Source organism: Takifugu rubripes, chromosome 22, assembly GCF_901000725.2.
Source record: "Takifugu rubripes chromosome 22, fTakRub1.2, whole genome shotgun sequence".
NCBI lineage: Eukaryota > Metazoa > Chordata > Actinopteri > Tetraodontiformes > Tetraodontidae > Takifugu > Takifugu rubripes.
In genome coordinates, this window is record NC_042306.1 from 2269208 (window position 1) to 2292704 (window position 23497).

A 23497-nucleotide genomic window follows, 5' to 3' on the forward strand; every position below is an offset into this window, starting at 1 on the left:
CAAACATAGAACATAAACAATGATTATACTTTTAAAATAAAACTGAAGACAGGATGTGACGCTGTGGAAGTCAGGATGTAGAGGAGGAGGAGGAGGAGGAGGAGGAGGAGGAGGAGGAGGAGGGCTTCGGGAGTTCTGGAATTGTTCTTTCCTTCATCTTTTCCAGAACCTCATCCTTTTGCAGATCCATCTCCAGAAGCATTTTCTCTTCTTTTTCTTTGATATCTGAAGCTGCAGAAAAGAGAGATTGTGTTTTAGATTTCACTGAACATCATCTGAAATCTTCTGGAAGAGGAACAAAGGCGAAAGCATCTCACCTCAAGTTGGAGGATTGCTTCAGAGAGCCTCTGGAGCTCCTCTTTGGTCCTCTCCTGCTCCTCTTGCCTCAACCGTTGGCTCTCAAGGATCTTCTGCTCCAGCTCTTCCCTCATCTGGACCCATTTTTGAGATGTCGTCTCCCACCGCTGACAAACATCAGCCAGCATCTTGTTATGGGTCTCCTCTTGAGTCAACAGCTGCTGCTTCATTGACTCCTCTTTTTCAAAGATCTTTTCATGATATTTGTGTTGCTCTTCCTCAAGAAGTTTCTTGAACTTGTCGTCTTGTCGAAAGAGCTGCTGCCTCAAGGCCTCTTTCTCTTCATCAAACCTTTGTTTCTCCTCCTCCAGCTTCCTCTCAAACTCCTCCTCATTCACAAGGAGCTTCTGATTGAAGCCTTCCTCCTGCTCCATCAGCTCTCTCTTGTGTCGCTCCTCTTTCTCCTGCTGCTGACTGTGGAGGGTTTCCTCCAGAGAAGCACATTTGAGGTTGCTCTCCTTCAGAGCAGCTTGTGTGCTGTTCAGCTGGGTCAGGGTCTCCACATCGGCCACAGTCCTCATGTGTCGCCTCTTCACTGCCCTGCTGAGCTGCTCCTCCTTCTCTGCCAGGGCTTCTCTGAGGTGCTGGACCTCTTCCCTCCAAGTCTCCATTGATGATTCCAGTGGTTTGAGCTCTGCCTTCAGCTGCTGGGTTCCTCGCTGTGCCATTGATGCGTCTGCTGGTCACCAGCGTGGTACAAGAGTGTTGAGCTCCTCAGGCGTGTGCTGAAAGAGATAGAGCTGATGTGTTTGATTCAAAGGAGATCAAAGACTAAAAGGCCAACTTAAGATCAAAGAGAAAAATGCCAACTGACCCAAGTAATAAAATGAAGTCAGGCTAAATTTCTGATCTAAGGACCAAGTCAGATAAGAAGTCAGAGAACTCAGACAGGAACTCTGAATGTGGCCCAGCAGGGGGCCGATATACAACTACAAACAAAAGTGGCTTTTCTGTCTTCCAGTTCAGATGAGTGACACAGCCTCAGAAACTGAGCGCTAATTTGTCTTCATCAAAGTAAAACAGTAGCGGGTGTGTTTGGGATGAAGGCTCCGCCCACTTCTCTGCTCCCGCCTCCAGGACCGCCCACCGTCGGGTTTGAACCGTCACCATTAAACCATGTTCAGCAATGATTTAACAGTAAAGGATCTGACTTTTTCCATCACCAGAAGGTGTTTAAACTCAATAATTATCCCTCCCATGTGACACGGAGACGTCGCTTTGCCTATCCGAGCCCATTGTTGAGTGTTTAACATTAATACGCGTCGTGTCTGAAGAAATTGGGATATTATCTATAATTTAATCTGGCTGTCGGTCGTCCTTCGCTGCATCAGAGGCTGTAAATGGTTTGCAGACCTGAGTGTGTGAAATGATTACGAAATCAAAGGACGCGGCAGAGGAAAGCTGGCGTTGACGTGATGGGAGTCGTTCTTGCTGCTCGGTGGCGAGATTGTTACATAAGAACTGCAGTTTCATACAGAAATGAGGGAGTCATAAATCAACCTGCAGAGCCGCAACAACACAGCAGCTCATCAGCTCATCTTCTTCCACTCTATCCTGCACTTTTCTACTCCTCGCATTTACGTAATCTTGAGACACGACTGTATGGGGGGGGGGGGGGTGGGGGGGGGGATGGAGGCCCGGCTGCCTCCGATGATTTATAGCTCACTTGCGGGCGTGCAGTCCTCCTCTGCGAGAGTTGCCACTTTTCCTGGTATCGTCAACTTTTCCAAACAAGAGGGAAGACAGTGATTCTTTGTTTCCGACTGTGTTCTAACATTCTTTCAGCGTCGCATAGCGGGAGTTTGGCGGGAGCATCTCTTGAAAGCGCTCCAAAAGTTTCAGAAAATAGAAGCTGACGCAACTCTTTCCACGCTATGTGAGTTTAGCATTTTAGGCCAGACGACGCTTTCTGCCAGCCTCCAAACGTGAAATATGCAGCGACACTCTTTTGTACCTTTTGTTTGTTGACTTGGAATCATTCCACCACTCCTCCTCCTTCTACTTCTCCGAGCTTCTGCATGGTGGCTCTGTTTTTATATTTTTGCCCCTATCCGCCACCACAGATGATTTAAAGTCAAACCAATAAATCCAGGGATGGAAGAGTGGGCTTTTAGGTTCAAGGTAAGAGGATTCTCCAAAACAAACGAGACAGGATGCAGCCATCTAAACGCAGGCTGGTATGAGGGCTGAAGATGGACAATTTATGGTCACTAGGTCCAATGCGAGTGTGCAGTGAAAGTGTTTGTGTCTGGATTCTGTTATATTTTCCTCCTTTGCCCAAGAATGAGCCTCCAATTAAACTATAATGGACTCTACCACAGCAGTTCCCATAAAAGACCAATGGATTTTAATTCACATCCTACGTCAGCCTTTAGGGGGACTGTTGTTCATACGTGGCAGTTCGTGCTTGATGTCCTATAGAGAGCGGGACTATACGGGCGTCTTGTTTCACATACAGTATGTTTAAATCTAAAAAAAACCCCATCACATGTTGCAAAGATAGAGCAGAACACGTGAGGCTGCGTTAAGTCTGAACGCATTATTGTATTGATCTGATTTAGAATCCTTTCTAAAAGGCATCTGCTATTAGTCTCTGGTTCTCTGGAGGTCATTACGGACAACAGGATGGATGAAACTCGGGAATAAACACATCCTATTTCCCAGATCTTTTACGGGAAGACTAAATTGGTCCGTCTTTTTAACGGGCGCCTCTTCTTCTTCGCGTGCACGCCATTATTTGTCCTTAAATGTTGTCTTGTAATCGCCTTGTGTTTAGTGCTGTCCGTGGTGGAAAATTAGTATTCCCTTTAGGGGAGCAATAAAGTTAATCCGATCCAAAAGCAGCTGTGTGCAGTGAAAGATTAACCGATGCCGTTGCATCCAAACCTGAAGCGAGAATATGCGAGAAGAGCCAAGCAGGTGGATGCTGCGCAGTGGAAACGTGCAAAGAGAAGTAAATCAAAGGCGTTCAGATGTTCGCAGCCACCACAACGATCAGAACTGGAGCTTCCAACGCGCGTCGTATTTGATTTCATGGGTTCGGGCCGACTGCTGACTTTACAACCCTCCCACGGCTTCGTGTCACGTTACTAATGAACGGCTTATCACCTCGCTGAGGCACAAACACAGGGTACAGCATCCGGTCTCTGTAGCCTCCGCTGGCAGAATGAATGGGCGGAAGAATGGGCAGATCGGGCCGGATGTGTAGCGAGGAATCGGCCACCGTTCTTTTCCTAATCTCCGCCCTCACCTCCCTGTTCACCGCCATCTGGAGAGGATGCCGCGGCCCGGCCGCACCAACAGGCTCCGCGTGTTGCCAGGTTTGAGAGGAAAATCCTGGAGGGAAATGGCCTTTTTGCATCTTTTGCTTGTCGGCGCTGCCTGCTCGCTCTGTGGCGGCGGCCGGCGGCCTGCGGCACTGACATAGGCCGCCCTCCCTCTCGACAGGACATCTACGCTCATCTGGCATCCAAAACATGCCCGTAGAAACAAATCCCCTGATCGCGGATTAGCCACAGAGCGCGGAAAAGCGTCGCTTTGGGACCCGCCGCAAACAAGCTCCCTGATCAATGTGGCTGTTCTCTAATCTTTGCCTTTGCATAATTGCTCTGCAGGTTTATTTTAATAGCATGAATTCCCCCCCCTACCCCCTCTTTTTTTTACTGTAACTACCTAAATAAAGCAGTTAAGGTCAGATTTGAGGCTGAGGTGCAAAGTCTCTCTCTCTGTCTCTGTGCTTTATTTCCCTGGAGGGCAATAAGCTGCAGAGAGCTATCTTTCTCCAAGTAATGAGAGTGTGAGCTACTTAATAGCTGCTGCAAAAATAAGCAGCCTCAACACACTGAAACATGTGTTCATGCAGCATGTTGTGTATTCTCTGTATGCGCTAATGCTTCTTATGCAGTATTTGACGAGAGTCCATCTTATCATTGGAGTTAATGCTGCGTATAAGCGTAGTGATGCTGATGGAAGGATAAAGTGAACCAGATTGACCGACTTTTGTTCCACCTTTAGCATCCTGTCAGCTCAGTGGTCCTCAGGAGAGACGGCCGAGACAGGACGGCGTATTACGTTGAGGGCCGTGTGCCGTGCGCGCTGGCAAATGAGCAGAATATGAACAGTGAGTTCTGTCCCAGGAGGGGAGCTCATCTCTACTAGTGAGCTGGATTTCTTCCCCTTCTGTCGTTATATGGGCCAGCGTGATGAGAACCCATCAAACTGTAGCACGGATCCGTCAGGGCGAGCCCATTTCATCCATTTCTCATTCAGTTGTACCAGACTAAAGAGAACATGGGTTATATGATTTCTGTATGCTAGGAACATCGCTCCTATTTTAGCTAGAGGTGGCCCCCTGCTGCTGTTCAGAAACGTGCACATTAGGTGCTCTAAGACGTGAGCGACTGGCGTCTGCCCCATCATGAGCCAGTCACCTGTCCTGGGTGCATTTGTGCCTCTACCCAGTCCCCTATTAGGAGATGCAGCGTATCATTTAGCTAATTAGCAGAATTCCTGGTACACATAAGAGAAATAGTGACATTTAGAGTTAATTCAGTCATATATTAACATGTCTTTTCTTGATTTTTACTCAGCTCCACAGTTAAAAATGGAATCTCGTCTAGACCGGAGCCTTCGAAGTGTCATTTTTGACAGAAGCGCTGGAAGAAGTTAGCTCTCTCTCTCTCTCTCTCTGGTAAAATCAATATTCCTCTCACCCAGGGGATAAAACAGGGGCTGAATCTATGAAGTTGGTCCCTCAAACAAATGGATTTTTTTTCCTCATATAAATCAGTGCAGCAGGAAATTGTCTGGGAGGACAAACACATTTCTACGAAACAACAGCGTTGAGGCGTTTGGGTTCTCCCTGCACACGCGTGTCAGGACAGCGTTGTGGCGCGTGTGTATTGTTTGGTTTGCATCCAACATTAAGGATCTATAGTGGATCACTGGTTTCTCTCTGTGAGAACAAGGATTTCTATTCTACCTTCCTCCCACTCCCCTTTCTCTCTCTCTCTCTCTGGCTCTCTGTGTCTCTCTCCCTCGCTCTTTCACTCTACGAGGGTGAACGTGGGCGGCTGCACAGAGCATGGCAGCAGTGCTCTGTTGAATGTGAACTAGAGATGTGGAATAAAGACGCACAACAGCCATGGAAACAGGGTGCCCGTCCTGATAACACCACGCGTGTGTCGTCCGTGGACGTGCGCGCAGCCGCCGAGCTCTGAGAATCGTGACACCTCCATTTTGTGGACCCGATTCTGAAAAGGTCGAGCGTGAGATTCCATTGATGGGGAGTGAAAATGCTCCGTCAGCTGTGATTTCCCAAAAAAATTAAAGAGAAATTTGAGGAATTCCTCCCCGTCTTTTCTTATTTTGACTGTTTTGGACACCGGGGGCTGTTTGTGTGAAGCCTTTGTTTTAATCTTCTCCTTTATGTAAGCATCCTCTTCCTCCCTTCGTTTGCACGCCTGCTGCGATTTGTGCAGCGAAGGGCTTGACAACCAGGACACTGATGAGTACAGCATCAGCCTCCGGTGGTGCGCGCGCGCGTGTGTGTGCGTGTGTGTTGTGCTTGTTTGTTTTACGGTCTTCATAGTGACTTTGGCTGCGTGTCACGCCTCCCCTCTGACAGAGCGTTGGCATCGGTGAAAGCAACAGCTGAGGGAACGTTACCAGCGATTCTGTTTCCCTTTTGTCTTTTGGACTCGAGCACAAATAACTAATAGAAAATTTGGGAGGGCAGCAGAAAAAAGAGGGGATGGGCATGAAGATGACTGGGGGGAAATGACTATTTCGGGTTGAAAACAACACATTTCATCGGCCCCAATTTCACAATTTCCTTTTGTGCAGGTTCATGCAAGGAATCGGCTCCGATCGTTCCGGCGTGGGATCATTATTTAGGCGTGTTGCACAACGGCCCGGCCTGTCAAACTCCCGCTCCTGTTACGCAACAGGAATGATGATGTTTACTTTGTGCAGGATTTGAAAATAATTGATGATGCTCTTGGAGTTGTTGTGTATTCATGCATAGCTGAACATGTGAATGGTGGCGGTAGCAGCAGCACACAGGAATTGGAGTTGAAACGATCCGCGTGTGTGCTGCTTCCTGTCCTACATTATTGAGACGGAAGACCGGCAGCCTTATTAGTTCCCGTCATGGTGCAGGAATGATGGAGGACAGCGTTCCTGCTGCTACAGTCCGTCTGTGGAGCTCAGATTTAAGCCTCCAGACCTGATGACAGAGCAGACAGATGTGGACGGAAAACGTGCTGCCGTGCAAGTGAAGCGCAAAACAGGAATTCATCTTGACACGGCCGCAAAGGCTTTTGAGGTTGCCTAGGCAACCGGTTGCCCATGTAATGAACAGGCAAGTGGGCGTGGAGTCATCGGGGGTTTGTGGGCCGGTGAGAGTGGAGGCCGTTGTTTGGCACTAAGCGCATGCCACCCGGGGGGCTCGGCACTGATTTTCTGATTGTGGTGGGGGGGGCCGGAACATCTGCTGGTAGCGGGGGGGCGGGTTGTGTGTGTGTGTCACCACGTCACTACTCACTCCCCTGCACCACATCTGGACTACCAGCTTAGAATGTAATGTGTACGTTAAATAATTAACCAGTTTATATTCTGTTCTCCATTGTGATTATATAGAGATTACTATACATCTATAGCTGAGTGCTTGATGCATTCATTATGCATCACATGTTTCATTACGGGTCCAGTTCTCAGTGCTCAGTGTCAAAGTTCAAGGAACTTGTGGTTTTGTATGTTTGCGTTCATCCGTGACCACAGTCTGCTGTTTACACTTTCCATCGGGGAATAAAGACCCCGACAGCGGGTGAACATCTGAACGCTGGTTTTTTAGTGGAAAGCTTCAGTTATGCTCCATTTTACTGGAATCATGTCGTACATGCTGCCGGCTTTCACTTGTTTTCTCCTAAGCGGCACCTGTTAATTGGATGATCAACAGCATAAATGGACTCACATAACTCAACATTTTCTGCTGCACCCCCCCCCCCCCCCCCCCCCCTCAAATTCCCGATCCATTTTGTGCTTTGAGGTAGAGGCCGATCAACAATAAGAGATTCCACTGAGGAAGCTGCGAAGTGCGTGGGCCACTACCCCACTGATGAGCTCCTTATGTAATGTCCAGCTTTCTGCTTCTCGCGGCACGCTGGGGGTGGTGGATTGTCCACAGTAAGCACAAAATGGTAGATTTCACTCTTGTGTTGCTTCCAATTAGGATAATATCTGCTGTTCTGCATAATATATATTAATTAGAATAACACATTATTTTTTTTACAGTTGTTTGTTACTGCTTCAGTATATAATGCAACATTTCCTGACCCCCCCTCGAAATGGCATTAAGAATATTAAATATACGCATCTTATGTTCATCCAGGATGCATTTTCTGAACACTGAAGCTTGTAACAGCAGTTAATGATATTATTGTGCTCCTAATCGATGCAACTTTTCAATAAAGCAACAGCGACCCCCTGTGGTGGTATTTGGTGACCACATGCACCGTAGCTCCCGTTGACCTCTGATATGAAAGAGGCAGAGGAAAAAAAAATTACAAAGTGGCAAATTGAGATGTGTATGTAAAGGATTCCCTATAACAACTGATTAAACCTTTACACTGCCGGGTGGGTGTAAAAATACCGGGTATCCTGTTATGAGCATGTCTGTGCGGTACGTGGGCAGAGCTTATGTGTGGATTTAAATAGCGCTCTTGTGTTCACTGTGTCAAGGGTGTACTTGTGTTACTGGCTAAAGGTTAGTTAATGTGTCGACTCTCTGCAGCTCTGCCTCATTAAAAAAAAGATATTCTGTCATTATTGCTTGTTTCTCATTTATTTTGTGTCCACCTGGAGGGTTTTTTTGTCTATAATTCAAGATGTTTCCTCCAATCTCAGCTTTCTTCTCTGTACTGGTGGTATTTCAGTTTACTTTGATGGATTGGTGTCGCCTGATATGTTAAAATAAGCATCTTATTTACGTTGTTATCACTTAAAGCTGACTAATCTTTAACTCGTGAATAGGCTGGTAGATGGAGCGCCGGTTGTCTAAAGATTTGTTGCAACATGAGTCATTTCTGGACAATTAGAAGTTATGGAAACACCAACAGCGTCAAAGCCGCGCAGGCAGCCATCTACATGTGAAGAGGATAATTAGCAATTCCTCTCCCACATGGCTTTATTATTAGAACAGGCATTAGACGAGTCCACGGAGTGTACTCCCGTCCAGCGCCCTAAAGCCTCCCAGATTTGGTTCGTCTCCTCTGTGGGATTTGTCCCCTAGTTGTCTTGCGTGTCTCTCGACTTTTGCAGCTTGCGCTTTTGAGAAAAAGAGCTTGCTTGGCAGTCAAGTCGGCAAAATCCAGAGTAAATTGTGTGGGATCCAGAGAGCAGCTGCCTGGCTGTTAAACCCCCCCCCCTCACCCGTACACAAACACCGTCCGACACGTCCCCGTCGCTCCTTCTTATTCTCTGTCACACAACGTGCAAGAACACCGAGACTCGATATCATTAGCGATTTAAGAGCCGAGTCGTCCCTCCGTGTTCATCACTCCTCCCAGTGCAGGCGTTAGTCTGAAATCCGCTGTGACTTTATCTGATCACCTCCCTGTTGCATTTATCAGGTGACGGCCGCGATCATTAAAGCTATCCGTCACTTTGTCGTGCAGTGAGAATTAGTTAATGCCCCTCAGTGTCGGCGCGAGATTAAAAGACGTGCGTCTCCTGCGTGCGCGTGGATGCTCAGAAAGGGTTTAACTTAATGAAACGTGCCACGGGTGCCATTAAAGAGAGTTTTAGTCGCGTTCTCGCAGCAGCTTCAAAACAACGCGCTCCCTTTCAATTCAAAACATTATCCTCAGGTTCCGGAGATCCGAGTCCCCTGTCTGACTGTGTGCATTAAAGACTAGTGCACATCTAAGTGCGCTGGATTATGCCTGCATGCGACACAAAAGAATGCTTAATTTCCTTTGCATTCGTTTCCTGAGTGAAATATTCCCTAATCGGAGGCTCCCTGGTGACAAACGCACATTTTGAAACGAAGGTCATTCAGTTTCTGCGCAGACTTTCGCTGCACATCTTCATTTTTACAGGTTATCGTCATGCACCCGTTTTAATGCCCGTCGCAGTATTTGTTCACGCGACTAGATGTTCTTCTCTCGGCCTCCCTCTCGCTTCCACCACAGCGTGGAACGCCGACGCCGCTGCGCTGATCTCATTGATATGCAGCCACACAGTTAGTTCACATCTGTCAGTCACAAAACACACACACACACACACACACACACACAATCGTGCTGTGATGCCTAAACGCTGACTCGGGGGTGTAAATACAGCAGGTGAAGCAGGTGTTCCGGAGGGCGCTTGTCTCTTGCACCATGTTTCCGTCATCAGCCGGCACGCCGGAGTGCCAGAACACCTTTCCGCAGGTTTCCTCCCTCCGCATGGGATCGCGCTTGTTTCATCTGCCGTGAGCACAGAAATAGTATTCTGCAGCAGGGGGCTTCTCCGAGGGGCGCGTGACTTTGGAAAGTATATTACACAGAGAGGAGCAAAAATAGGGTAACTGCCAACTCCTGGAGCGGCAGATCAGGCTTCCCCTGGATTTCATTAATCTAGGAGGGTCTGTACATTTATCACACGCCGTTATGTAACAAGGTGGCCCAGTAAGGGAGTGCATCTTCCCAGAATGCGTGGGCACCGACGAAGAAATGCATATCTGCAATTTCTGTTGTGGCAGTTATTCGTTATGGTACAGTTTAAAGGAAAAAAAACAGATCTCCCTTCTCCTGGGAATGCGGAGTTGAGTAGGTTTGGGGAGGCTGGAAGGGGCTGTGGGCGGACGGGATCGAGTTAAAGAGATGCTGAGGGAGGAGGAGGAGAACCTGGAGGAGATGATATTATTATGTCATATCTGCTGCTGGGGTGCTTTTGGTTTTTTCAGCCGGCCAAACTGAAGATCTCGGCTAATTATTTCACCTTATTCTCAGTTTGGATTACACAAGCGGCCGTGCGTGTTGGCCCTTGTGCAGCTCAAGCGCAATCAACCCCTGTGGGGACCGGGAATCAGCGGCGGCGGTTTGCTGTGGATTGAGGGCGTAAGAGGTTATGACACTTTAGATCTCGACGAAGCGCCCTTGTTGCGTAATATTGCACTTTACTGCAAATGCAGCATCATTGCAGTAAAGTGCATTAAAAGGTCTGGAGTGCTGCTCATTTCTCTGGCTCATTAAGCGCCCGTTTGTTGCTATTTAGGTGTCATTTTCGGCGCTGTCAGCCATTTGCTTTGGGTTGAAAGGCGTGAAAAGGTTGGGAACGTCACTCTGTCGCTCCCGTCCGTGCGGCCGAAGCTAAACATCAGCAGTTTCCTTCAGCGGGTGACGTGGATTGGATGTAGCTTGGATGCCAGCCGCCGGCTCTCACAGCCACCACGGAGATCTGTTATTAAAAAAGTTAGGTTCCATTAAATCCATCGCAGTCCGGCACTTCCTAACGTTGGAGCTCCCTTTTGCATAACAAAGATGGTCTGCCAGTGGTTAGAAATCAGCCCGCAGCCGGAATTTAAGTCGGAATAACTTGTGTCTTGAATTCCGTTAAAGACGAGGGGAGGTTTAGACAGATACCAGCTCATATATCTTCCTCTTTTCTTTACACGGCGCTCCGTCCTTCACTTGTCTCCCTTCTCTGGTACCCGTGTATTTTCCTGCCACCGCCAAAGGTGCAAATTCTGAGTGACGAGACGGGCTCTCCGGCGCGTTGAAGGCGGGGTCAGAACCAGATGGCAAAATCCTGAATGAGATGGAGTCTCAGAAAGTGCACGCTCGGCAGAATACGGTGCCCCGCGGAACGCCGGAGCTTCCGCTCAGCAGTTTTGAGCTCCGACACGTTCGCCCATTGTTGTGTTGGCAAATTCTTCCTTCTGCATGAGCGCTGTGCATGTGAGAGGAAGGAGGTCACGCGCACCGACTCGACGGACCGTAGCGGTGATGAAAGGTTGCATCACCTGAAGTTCCAAGCAAGGATCGGGCCTCAGCAGGTCCAGGACACCTAAAAATACGATGATGTGCCACTAATATATTAGACAAATTGAGCTGTCATGATCCAGCACCAATTAGGCCGCAGGTTTGTGCTGGCAGATGGCACCTCGGCACGTCCTTGGTGGTGGTAGAACCTTCCGCTGTGTGAGGATCTGTATGTTTTTATTGAGATACCCGGGAGGTTTTGCTGCGTCGCCCTCACGGTCCTCCATTTAGCGTCCTCCATCCAACCGTTGCTAGCATAAATGAACCGATTCGCCACGGCGAGGAAATGAAAGCTATTTTAATTTTTGCGGCGTGGCAGCATTGTCAATCACCGCATCCCAGGGCGCCTCATCCCATGCTGCAGAGCTGAGATTCTCATCAGTCACAGATATTATAGGTCAATGAATGATCTCATCCTGAAGAAGCATCTGTGAATGCAGCCTCGGATAACTCGGTTAGCGTTGTTTATCTGGGGAAGCTAATTGCAAAGAGTTTGAAGCTATTGTTTTTGGAGGTTCAACAGAGGTCGACTGAGCACCAGGCTTCACGGACCTCACCACAACCCACCTCCAAACCCCGTTTTAGCACAATCCAACCGACCGAAAACAGTGTTGCAGCATTTTAACGAAGCTCCCAGCTGGGCAGTTATAGGTGAGCCAGGCGCCCGAATGCGTCGCTATTCCTGGCCCTCGTTCTTAACCGGTGAGTTAAAAAAACCCTGAAGAGCAGAGGAGTGTGGAGAATCAGGCGTTACGCAGTAGATTTTTCTTGCTCTCCAGAAGGAGGAGACCTGCAGCTGTGCATGCGTCAGGGACACCCTGAACTTTTGGATGGGTAATGACGTGATTGACACTTCATTTATTCTAACAACTGTGGGATTGCCACGGTGTGGCGAGGAGCATCCGAAGGCCAGATGGCGCTTGACAGATTACGCCAGGAAGAAGGAAATGGAGCCGGTGCGATGGCGCGAAGAGTATAGATATTGAAGAGAATAAAGCTGCATTCAGCATTTTTTTTTGATGGGGGATCTCTGAGAAGTCAGACTCCTCCTGAGGGCGACTCTCTGCATGGTAATTCCAACAACCTATACGGCAATTTCCCATAAAGCTTACAGAGGAGTTCCTTTTCAAAGCTTTGGCATAAAAGAGGAGGTTGTGGGAGATGACAGCAGAAGCGAGCGGGGGTTTGCAAACTAATGTGGAGAGGAGGAGGAAGAGGAGGAGGAGGAGGAGGAGGAGGTGGACTGGGAGCCACCAGCCCACACAAACCTGCCTGCAAAAACTGTTCGTCTCCGCGCAACTTCCTCCTACGTCCTCTCGCTGCTCGTTTTGTCATTTTCCGCAAAGCAGTGTGTGTTTTCCTCCCGAGTCCCAGTGGCGGAAATTCGCACGGACCCGCTCTGCAGAGCGGCTGGGGGTGGGGGTGATGCTTCCTGGAATTAATAGGCAGAAAGAATGGTGGCGCTGGGCTCCTCCGAGCTCCTGAGCACCAGGCAACGGCAACATTCTGTCTCCCTCCCTTCCACACTATACAGTCGCGCTGAACTCCATTAAGACCCGATTTTTAGAGACAGAAGCGTCTGGAATGTGTTTTTTTTTTTTCGCAGCCTCCCACAGATGTCCTCGAACCTATCATTTTCTCTGCAGTGGAGCAGCGGTGACGTATGCTCATCGCTGGTGCAGCTGAATTTTAAAAAGCCAAACGCCCACGCTGAATACCACTACTGCATGATAATTATCATAAAGTTTCCTCGCTGTCTGTGGCCCCGCTGTCTCCGCGTATTATCGTCCCGATTTACTCAGGTACAGAACTGACTCATCCAGCTCTCAGGCTGGAAGAGGTCGCGTAAATTTATGTCATTTTTGAATTGGTAGGTGATTTTCTAATCAGCGGGAGGGAGGCACCGGCAGCATGTTTGCATATTTTCACCGACGCACGCGTTCCTGCCCTGCGCTGAGGCACAGACTGGCATCACACGTCACACCCAAACTGCAGTGTTTACATTACGTCTCCCCGCAGCTCTGATTGTGACAGCGGGGAATAACAGTGTTGTACTACATTCCATTCATACACTAATTCAAACAGTGCGGATCTTTGCGGCGGAATCGCTGCTTGACAGACTTGTTGAGTGGCTTTTTGTACCGTAAAGAGCAGAAAAGTTACGCCCAGGAAATCAGTGTTACGAGGAATCCTGTCAGACCGCCCACCCTTGTAATTAACTCATAATTTATTCTTTCTTCGGAGTTTTTTTTTCTTTGTTGAAGATCAGGGAAAAGATATTTGACTGTGAAAATCACGTAACTTGTGAAAGAAAACAATTCATTGCTGATAACATGACATAATAGATCAAATGTTCAATGGATGATCTATTTTAGTTTGTTGAATCCTGTCTGACACCCATTTGCATCAATATATACTGTAAAACATTGCTAATAACGGCAGTGGACGTCTGAAAGTGGTCAAATATTACAGCAAGTGCTGGACGGGTCTCAGTATGTTTGGTTAAAGCCTTCGCAAATGGGACATTTCATTTGGCCACACAATAATTATATAAAATGCAACATTACCGGCCAAAATGTTAATTGGTTCAGTCCATTAAAAACGGGAGCATTGAAAGGAGGCGCCAGGTCTTAATATTTTGCAGCTCGTGTCTCTGGGTGCTGCTAAGTGTGTCCTTTGGGCTCGCCGTGCATCTCCAGATGAATAATTTGCTACTCTAACACTGTATTTGAATCCAGACAGGCAAATGCTCGAATGGACATTTTGGTCTGCGTTGAAAATCCCGAGTCACTGCCGCCAGTTATGAGTTGTCATGCGGAGCCGCCGACTTTATGCAGATGACACGGCTGTATTTTCAGTTTTGGAAAGCAGACGACACCAGAGGTTTTAATCCCGGATAAACGCTGAGGGCTCAGTGTGTGTGTGTGTTGTGGCGCCGCCATGCGTGTGTGAATGTGGTCGGCAACACTCTCGACGAATGAAAAAAGTAGTCCATCCGCCCGCCAGCCTAGATCTCTTTATCGTAAGATTGGGGCCCTGCCTTCATGCGATCATCTTACCCTGTCCTCATGAAAGAGTGCACATATGTGCATGACTCTCCTCATCGTGCTGACTCAGGTTCTAACACCGACGAGCTTTACTCATATAGCTCAAATGCGTCATACTACCTGCTAGACACCAGAAGCTTTTCGCACACACTGTGCGACTGTGTCCTCATATAAACACGCCGCTGCAGCTGATCTGTTATGACGGCAGCTCAACAGCGTCTGTCCTTCTGCGTAGCATTCAAATCTTATCACAACCCCTGGCAGCCCCCTGGGTAATTGGGGCTGCTGCGGTGGAGAACGTTTCCAGTCCAGCCTTGATGCTACCGGCTTACTGCTCAGTGGGCGACGACATCCAAGTGATGATCCAACTCAGACAGCATTGACTGTACTATTTGTTCACGTGTTTCTCTGTGCTTCACTGCCCCCTCCTGGAAGGGAGTGTGATGACGTGCCACAGTATTTTTTTTGCTTTGTAAAAATCTGACTTAAATTTGCCTTCATAAGAAGATAATGGGACCTTTAAAATAGGAAGAACCAAAGGTCATCACATGTGGAGTTTATGTTTACTATCTTTCAGTTGAATCACTAGCGACAAAGTCAACAATTAGAACAAGGAACCATTGTCTTGGTAGAGGATTTGAACCTGCCATGAGGGATGGAGAGAACAGCTTTAAAGGGATGCAGACAGATCAACAGTTGAATGGTCAGTACCCACAGTGTGACGCCGGTTCACAATGAGGCAGACGCATATTCACAGAGAAAGATGTAGAGGAGGGGAGGAGGGTAATCCAGCAACCTCAGAACATGCCAATCCAGTTCTTCAGGAAAAAAAAGCCCTCCAGCTGCAATCAAGATATGGTTACAAGCAGGTAAAACATTCAGCTGCGAGCCAGGGGAGGAGAGAGGGCAAACAAACGGCGCTCTGTTGCCTCGTCAGCACTTTGAAATCCCAGGATTTACCCCTTACAGGTTTGCTGTGGACCAAACTTTGAAGGCAAGAGAACAGTGGATTAAGTTGAAATCTTATCAGTGTTTCTTGTGTCGGAGTAGCCGCAGGAGTTGGCTGGATGAAGCGGCTCTACCTGAGCCGCGACACCTGGCCTTTGGCAAGAAATTTCTGCTGGGATCTGCTTTATCTCCGTGGAAGTTATATCACGGCCGCAGCATGACGCGGATCCCGACAAAAGTGATTTTGTAGAGACAAAATAACCGACCGCTGACACAGCAAAACCCCCACTGAAGCAAGAGGATACAGTTTCCGAGAGGACAATAGAGGCTATAACACTTTGGACATGAGACATAATATTGTCAACATCGCCGTGTTATTTTTGTTCCTCGCGCCATGTTGCTCTGCTTCGGGAGTCGGAGGCAAGCTCGACATCAGCGGCGTCGCTGGAACGATAAAGACCTTTTGCTTGGAGATGAGGACCAGGCCATTATCAACCCCTACTTTCTAGAGTCAGGTAACGGCAGCGCGGCTCGGCACAGATTTGAAGCTTCTTACTGCTAATACTGTGTCTGCATGGCTATGTGGCGTTACTCTACATGGTTTGAGTAGTTTCACGTTAACGTTAGCTGGTGTGCTGACAAGGGAAAAATAAACCAAACATAAATACACCTGGGTGCATTAATCCCGACACAGCGAGGCTAAAGGTGATGCCGTTTTGGAATACAGAGCATGTGAACTTGTGAGAACAACCAGCAGTGTAGCAATATAGACAACAAAAATACCCGTTGTTTCTGCTGTGACATTTGAGAGATCCCGTTTAACCATGAAACAGGATCGTGCAGTTCAAACAACACAGCAGCTTGGTTCTAAAGGATAAAGAGATAAACATAAAGTCCTACTGCACCTTTAATATATCCGGTGTGGTTAGTTTATATAAAGATGCTGATGTAGTGAGACTTGGTTTTGATTTATATCATTCAGGGTGACGTAGATTGGGTTCCATGCTTCTGTTTTTGACCACAGGGGGGCGCTGCTGCAGACCTCCACTGTAAGTGCAGCATAGCCGAGTAAACCCAGGGCTCAGAGCAGATGACCCGGTATTTAATAACTCTAGCCAGTTATTCATTATGGAGCTCCACAACACGAGAAACGGGGAAGAGAAAAGTGCAAGGTAGATCTGCACCATTAAGCTGAAGCTCCCCCACAGTGTGTGTAGGCTGTCGTGGGATCTACTGTGTGTGCAGTCCAAGCTCTGATAATGAGAGGGAGCTATTTTGTGCTGTGTAGGTTTCCTGCTTTGGAAGTGAAACCTGTACGGACGCTAAGAAATTTGTAATATATACAGTCAGCTTTTGGCCATAGATACTTGGACCAAAAATTTCATTTTGCAGAAACATGCTAAATATTCCTCTTTTGAAATGTTGATGTTAATTTAAAAAAACAAAACAAGGTTTGTTAGTGAAATTCTTGTTTTAATCAAGGCTCGTCTCAGGATCTGCGTCCAACTCTGTGCGTCTGTGTCTCTGGGGGGTTGCTGGCAGCTCTGAAGAGGGCGTGTTAAATGCTTGTGGGATCCAGTTCTTGTTTTCCATGTGTCCCGGGTGTTGGAAGGCAGCTGAAAGTTCAAACAGAGACTCACTCCCTCATGCTCTGCATGGCAAGAGCTCAGAGATTAAGGGGTTCGTCTGAACCGCGAGCAAAAGGGATTGCTCACATTTTGTGACTTGCCAAAGATGAAGGATGATTCAAACTTTTCTTTCAACTGCAACTTTTACGGCCATTGCTGTAAAAACCGGATAACTCGCTTTTCTTTTGTTCGCGAGGCCGTACGAGAGGAGTAGAGCAGAGTTGGGGAACGCAGCGAATGCCTGCGAGAGTCTGCTGAGAAAAGGAGCCAGAAGATGCAGGTGTCAGCGAGGCTTTACGCTAACTTGTTTGAAGATTTTTTCCCATGTCAAAGGTGAAGGATTATGCTTGGCGTAGGAATTTGGCCTTCGGACGAAGGACTTTCTGAGCAGAATCCCAACAATTCCTGTGCAGATCTGCGCTGGAGTCCAGTGTGAATAAGGATGCCTGCATGAATCTGCCTTATTGAAGTGCCATGCTATTCCTTAGCAGCGGAACTGTGGATGTGGCCCCAAAGTCTACAGCTACTGGACAACAGCACCCGGGAAAAACGGTTTACCACATCTCCGTAGTCCTGAATGAAATCCAGGGAGATGCAGCTGTGCCAGACCTCGGAAAAGCCTGGATCTCCCACACCCTGGTGGATAGCAACCAGCCAGGAGAAATAATGAATATTGTAGCAATGGAACACAGCCCCAAACTGGGCAGGGCACAGCCAGAGCTCAACAGGTGGCCCTCCACGAGCTGCGCAGGTAGAGCGAGAGCGGAAAAGCACAGGGTTGTGGAGGAGAATGAGGAGGAGTTAGATGAGGTGGGGGAAGAAATGAAGACAGACAGGCTTTTGAGACAGCCCTCCAAGAACACAGATCATTCCTCGCATTGGGACAGAGGTTCATCTGAGAAGAGTTCTCAGGGGCAACACGTACGGAGCTCTTCCTTGGGATCAGTTTCTATCCACGCGAAAGCTGGTGTCTGCGGGGAACGTGGTGCCGGCGCCGGATTCAGCTCCCTGTCCCGTGCGGTGCTGCGACGGACACGCCAGGATGAAGCTCGGCTGGCCAGGGTGACAGTTAGCATGTATGGAGACGCGGAACAGCATTCGATAACTTCTCGGCCCGATCCGCAACGCCAGCTGCGCAGGCCCAGGAGCGTGTGTGTGCTGCCGGTGGCGGCGCCGTTCTCGCCGGAGTCCCGTACGTACCAGCCCTTCAAGAGGACGGCCGTTTCAGAAAATGATCAGCAGTACAGAAGCAGGAAGGCTGACTTGAGGGCTGCGGATGGCCTCAATCACGTTACACCTCAACGGACTTTGCTCCCTGTGGAGGTGTCCCCCGGGGTCCGCCAGAGGAGCAGGAAGCCCAGGCCTGTCAGTATGACAGTACTGGAACTGAAAAAGAGGGGCTCTGATGAAGAAGTAGACAGCCAGAAGAGCTACAGCAACAGAGGAGGGTTTCTTAAAGGGGGGTTCCGTTGGAGGCTTTTTGGAAAGACGCTTCAAGATAAGAGCAGGGAGAGGGAATGTGACAAAAACAGTGACGCTTCTCCCAAATCCAGTAAATCCGAAGCTCCAAAGAGCACCTTCAGCTCTCTCAGGCGGAGCATCAGTCTCCGAATCAGGAGGACTCGGCCCTGGGAGAAAGGTTCTGCAGGGCTGGAAACGGAGCCAAAGGATTGCTCTCGGTCTAGAAGTACTTCTGAAGAGGCAGCAATGCCTCCGCAGCCTTTTTCATACCTCACGGGGAGAACGCTTTCAACGTCAAGTAGGCAGCTGGAGGACAGGGGCACGCAGTACATTCAGTACCACAGTATGGGGAAGGTGAAAGTAATGGAGGTACCGCTCTGTCCGAAAAAACTCTCTTCCAAACCCGTTCAGGAAGAGCCACCGAGCATTTGGCACCTCATTGCCAACCGTTTCAGGAGGAAAGAGCAGCCATCCCAGCTCTCCCACAGCAAAAGCTCTCCCCAGTATCCCCTCACCAGGAGCAGTAGGTCCCAGCCTGTCGCCATAGAAACTCTGGTGGCCACTGACTCCCACAAAGGTCAAGGTAAAAGCTGCACCACTGCTAAAATTGTGTCTTTGCTTGATAGCCGCCCCTCCTCCTCTGCAGTTACGGGAGCGCAGACGTGCGCACGCTTTAGCAGGACGACCAAATGAAAAACACATGGGGGATTGCGAGCTTGGACAGAATTCAAAAATGTGTGGTTTCGGAGAGCTTTTGGAATTTCTATTTTGGGCATTTTGCTTCTTCAGTGATTTTTGTGTTTGAACGGCCTCCGTGCGCACACTCGAGCCCCGTGTATCCCACAAATTCAAGTGCACAGCGATTATAGATGGCGTCACACCTTAAAGCTGTGAACTGTCATTCACACTTGCCCTCTTAATGAGGTGAATTAAGAGATGTTGCGAGCAGTGGTGATAAAGAGAAACGCATCACACGCAATTACTTCAAAGGTTAGATCCTGAAGCGTTTGTCCAGTTGCCTGGAGCTGGCAGAGAGGGGCAATTATTTTAGCCCTCCGAATTATACCGAATTATATCACTGTGTTGTTTGTGTCAAGCTCCGGTTTTGCTCAAGTCCAAATTAGGCATCCGCGGCAACCAAATTGATTCCATTTGCATTCGCTCACACATATCTTGTAATCATTCTCCGGCGACATACATCTTTCAAATACCCCAACCAGCAGCTCTTGCACACGAGTCGAGCATTAACCTCCTCTGTCTGTTATCAGTCTGTTTGTATACCTGTGCAACCTGTTGCCATGGACACGTTAGGTGGAGTGTTAGCTATTTATCCATCTGTCAGTCAGTCATTAGGAATGTAGGTGTGTCCGTCCGTCGGAGAGCAGTGAGGTGTTCATTGCCCTGGGTGGGACGCTGTGCTTGTTGTTACCTGCCTCCGTGTTTGCTGCTAAAATAAACCCCGGAAGCCGAGACCTCGCCTCGCACACTCTCGCGCTTCGGCCGAGTGTTTCCCGGTGACAAATCCCAAATCTCGCGTGACAGCGAGGGGTTCCTGAAAAGTTAAAAAAAAAAGGCAAGCGAGGGGGTGGGGGGGTGGGGGCGTGCAGATTGCATCCACCCCCTCCTCCCACCTGTGGTTTAACAAAGCCGCTCTGTTGTGCCTGTCTAGGCAAGTGGTCGGTGAACCGTGTGCTGAGATGTGAGCTCCCAGGACGGCTTGATTTTGGAATGGGGTGGCTGCCCAGGTGGCCGCTCGGCTCGGCTTGTGTCTACTGAAGGCTTAAAAGTGTTGACACTGTCATGCGTCTCTATAAGGTGTCAGCGAGAGCATTGCCCCAACTTGCTTTACCTCTCGTCAGTCGACAATAAGATTTCCCCGTTTGTTTTTAAGCTGCATTTCCTACGGTACGTCTATATTCCTGAATACTATGCAAATCTACGCGCTCTCTCCTTTCATATATGTTACATTCATGCAGCAGGGCAGGTGTAAAAAATACCCGCTTTCCAGAAATTAAGGGAAAAGGAGATAACGACGGTCATCCACGGCACCGGAAATGGAGAAACAGCAGGATATCAAATGATCAGTGTGATTTAGTCTGAGCGTAAATCTGCTGACAGCATAAGATGTACTTTAGCGTCTGCCTCTGGTGAGCAAAAGAACATTTTGTACTCGAGGCCGGAGCGGGACAGGAGCAGCATCCTGCTCTGTGACTGAAGGCCTCCAGTCTTATCGCAGGGGTCAAATAGGAGATCATTCCGTAAATGCAGCCAGTCAGGTTGAGCCTTAACAGCAGGTTTTTTATGACAGGAAAAGACATGTTCGATCTCTTCTGGAGAAAAGAAGAAAAATAAATGACCTTGTTAAGGCAGCCACCCCCCTCACACAGACACACACACACACACACACACATATACTGTGAGGTATATCATGGCTGGAAAAGTGCATTAGATGAGGATTCAGCATCATGGCTGAGGCTCTTTGGAAGCCATCACTGGTTTAAATGTGTGTTGCTGAATCAGTGTGCAGTAACAGGCAGATTTGTGTGTGTGTGTGTGTGTGGGGGGGGGGGGGTCTAGGGGAGTAAAACGATGAAAGCTGTTAAAATCGGCTAATATATGCTGCCCACTGCCTGCAGGAAACACAATCCGCCGTGGTGTTCTGTAGGCCACGATTGAGTTTTGAGTTATTTGGTAATAACCCGCTAGATACACAGTCCATAAAGAAGTTGCTCTCGCTGTCTCTTAAACACACTTTATGTAAGAGGGAAGAAAGAGAGAAACTTTAATGAAGTTTTAATAGAGAGATGAGAGCTTAGCCGCCATTTACCAACTTCCAACAACACTGCGCGCGTTCGTGTGTGTGTGTGTGTGTTTGGCAAGAGCTTTGATTTTTGAATAAAAAGCAAAGCACTGTGGGCTAAACCCAGCACATTCCCCTTCTAACCCAACAAATTGAGGGCGATCACCTCGGGTGAAGCACTGCAAGACATCCTAAACTCCTATTTGCGCATGTTAAAGAGAGCTACGCTTGAATCCAGCTGTCCAGTTTATTTTCAAGTTGCTGATCAGTGGATCTCTGCAGACAAATCAAAGCTTTAAGACATTTAAGTGGTTCCATTCATCCAGGCATGTTTCTACCCTCTTCAGTGCTGATTGTGTTTGTCATGTGGCTCTTTTGGTAACACTTTTTTTATAGCTCAAAGCAGAGATTTGTAAAGGTAGATCCTAGCACAAGATGACGCGGCAGCGTCGGGGTGAGGCAGCGAACGCGGATCGGGAATGAGACCGACAAATATGGACGTCAGAAATGCTAATTTCCTGCCAAGGTCTTCCGTAATTTACGGCTGTGGGACACTGTGGTTTAAAACACAGAGCTCGAGTGGAAATTTAGACCTCAAAATTGTCCTCTTTCATTCCAAAAACCACTTCAGATGCCCATGAATGCGCACGCACACACACACACACACACACACTCTGAAACTATAATGTACAGGGTTGTTTTTTTTGCTCAGATTTTATTATGTGGGGCGGTGGGGATTGTGCTTCACTACCCCCAGACTGAGCGCTCATTTTTATCCGAGTAGACATGAGCAGTGATGTGAACAGCCTAACAAACAAGCCGGCAGCAGAGTTCTGCCGCGGCAGAGACAAAGACATTGGTGTCTCCTCTCAAAGCATCACAAACGGTTGGCTCTCTGGTTCCATGGGCATTCTGGGACACGCTAACGCAGGGGTGTTCATTTCTGAAGCATGACGTAGCACCGAGCACATGGATTCAATTAAGGATTCTTTTCCCCTTTTTACATGGTGCCACTCTGGCCGTAACGTAAATGCTCTAAGAAAGGCAACAACTGAGAGTTTTCTCCATGTTCTAAATTAGAAATCAGCATTTTTGTTATGAGTTACAAGGGCAAGCAGTGCCCCCCCCCCCCTCCCCGTTTTTCAAATGTGCTGCTGTATTTTTAAGTTGTTTCATTGGTTTTACTGACTACATGTTTTGTTGGTGGACAGAATTCCAAAGACTTCAACATTCCAGTGTGTGAGTTTTATTTAAGATATAAAGCGTCGTGAAGCCATAAATGGGGTTTTTAAAAAGCTGATCAAAGAAAAGAGAAACGGGTGATCTGATAGGGTTTCTTTGAGTTGCGGTCCACAGTCAGTTTCGTGCTCTGGAAAACTTAATCAGACGGTTGCTGCCGCTCATGTTCTGACATGTTGTATCCACACGGAGGCTCGACGTGAGGCGCGCTCTAAAAGATGGATGTCTCCTCAACAGCAGACTGGAACATGTGATAAGTCGTTTTTTTCTTAATTCTAATGGAAATAGGCATTTTTTAGATGACTCCTGAACATGTTTTAGTGAGAAAATCCCCTCAAGTCCTGTCGTGAGGGGTTCACGCCGCCACCCCAGAATCCCCCTCGGGCACAAAAAGAGGGACCACATCTGCTCCAATAAGCAGGCCTACCGCGATGGTGGCGTCCTCTTTTGTGTGATTTCTCACCGTGTTGACATGTTGGGTGGGGTGGGGGGGGCTTCACCTGGCACCGCACACCTTCGACTGGAGACACTGAGTCTGCACTGCAGAATTAGAGATGGTATCTGCTTCTTGGGGGGCTTAAATTGTGCAAAAGCCGCGATCCAAAACAGGAAAGGTGGGCTTTGTTCTCGCAGCTGTTTTGACAGGTAGTAATGTCCTCCATCACTGGAGGGAACAGACGCAACTTGGCGAAATGTCAGTTTTTAACCCAGCGGGCTTGCGTTACCCTTTAAAATGCTCCTCTGATGTAATTATCTGCAAGACTTTGGAAAAAAACGGAAGAAAACAAGTCGAATCAAGTCCGGTAATGACCTCCTTTTTGTCTGGATTGACAATCTCCTATTCATGGGAAAAGTGTTGAAACCTTATATCGAAATGGCCCGTGTGGGTTGTGTTTTACGGCGTTATTTCGCCATGTTTTGTTAGCCCTTCAGTCCTAAAACATGCATGTAGTAGTCAGATCCCCGACCGCTCCTCATTGACTTTCATGC

At 48.2% G+C, this 23497-nt stretch overlaps 1 protein-coding gene across 7 annotated transcripts in view; it reads left to right on the plus strand.

Annotated features, from left to right (window-relative positions):
* Window positions 1-23497, plus strand: part of agap3 (ArfGAP with GTPase domain, ankyrin repeat and PH domain 3) — an 83458-nt gene that overhangs the window by 15133 nt on the left and 44828 nt on the right. For 4 of the 7 annotated variants that reach the window (XM_029831348.1, XM_029831349.1, XM_029831350.1 and 1 more), the window contains exon 1: window positions 15956-19051. The exons of 1 other annotated variant lie outside the window; for it this stretch is intronic. In XM_029831348.1, coding sequence (XP_029687208.1) covers window positions 17482-19051 — 1570 coding nt within the window. In that variant the 5' untranslated portion in view covers window positions 15956-17481. Of the gene's footprint in view, window positions 1-15320; window positions 15895-15955; window positions 19052-23497 lie in introns of those variants that run through there. 2 more of the 7 variants (XM_011616091.2, XM_011616090.2) reach the window with 2 other exon arrangements.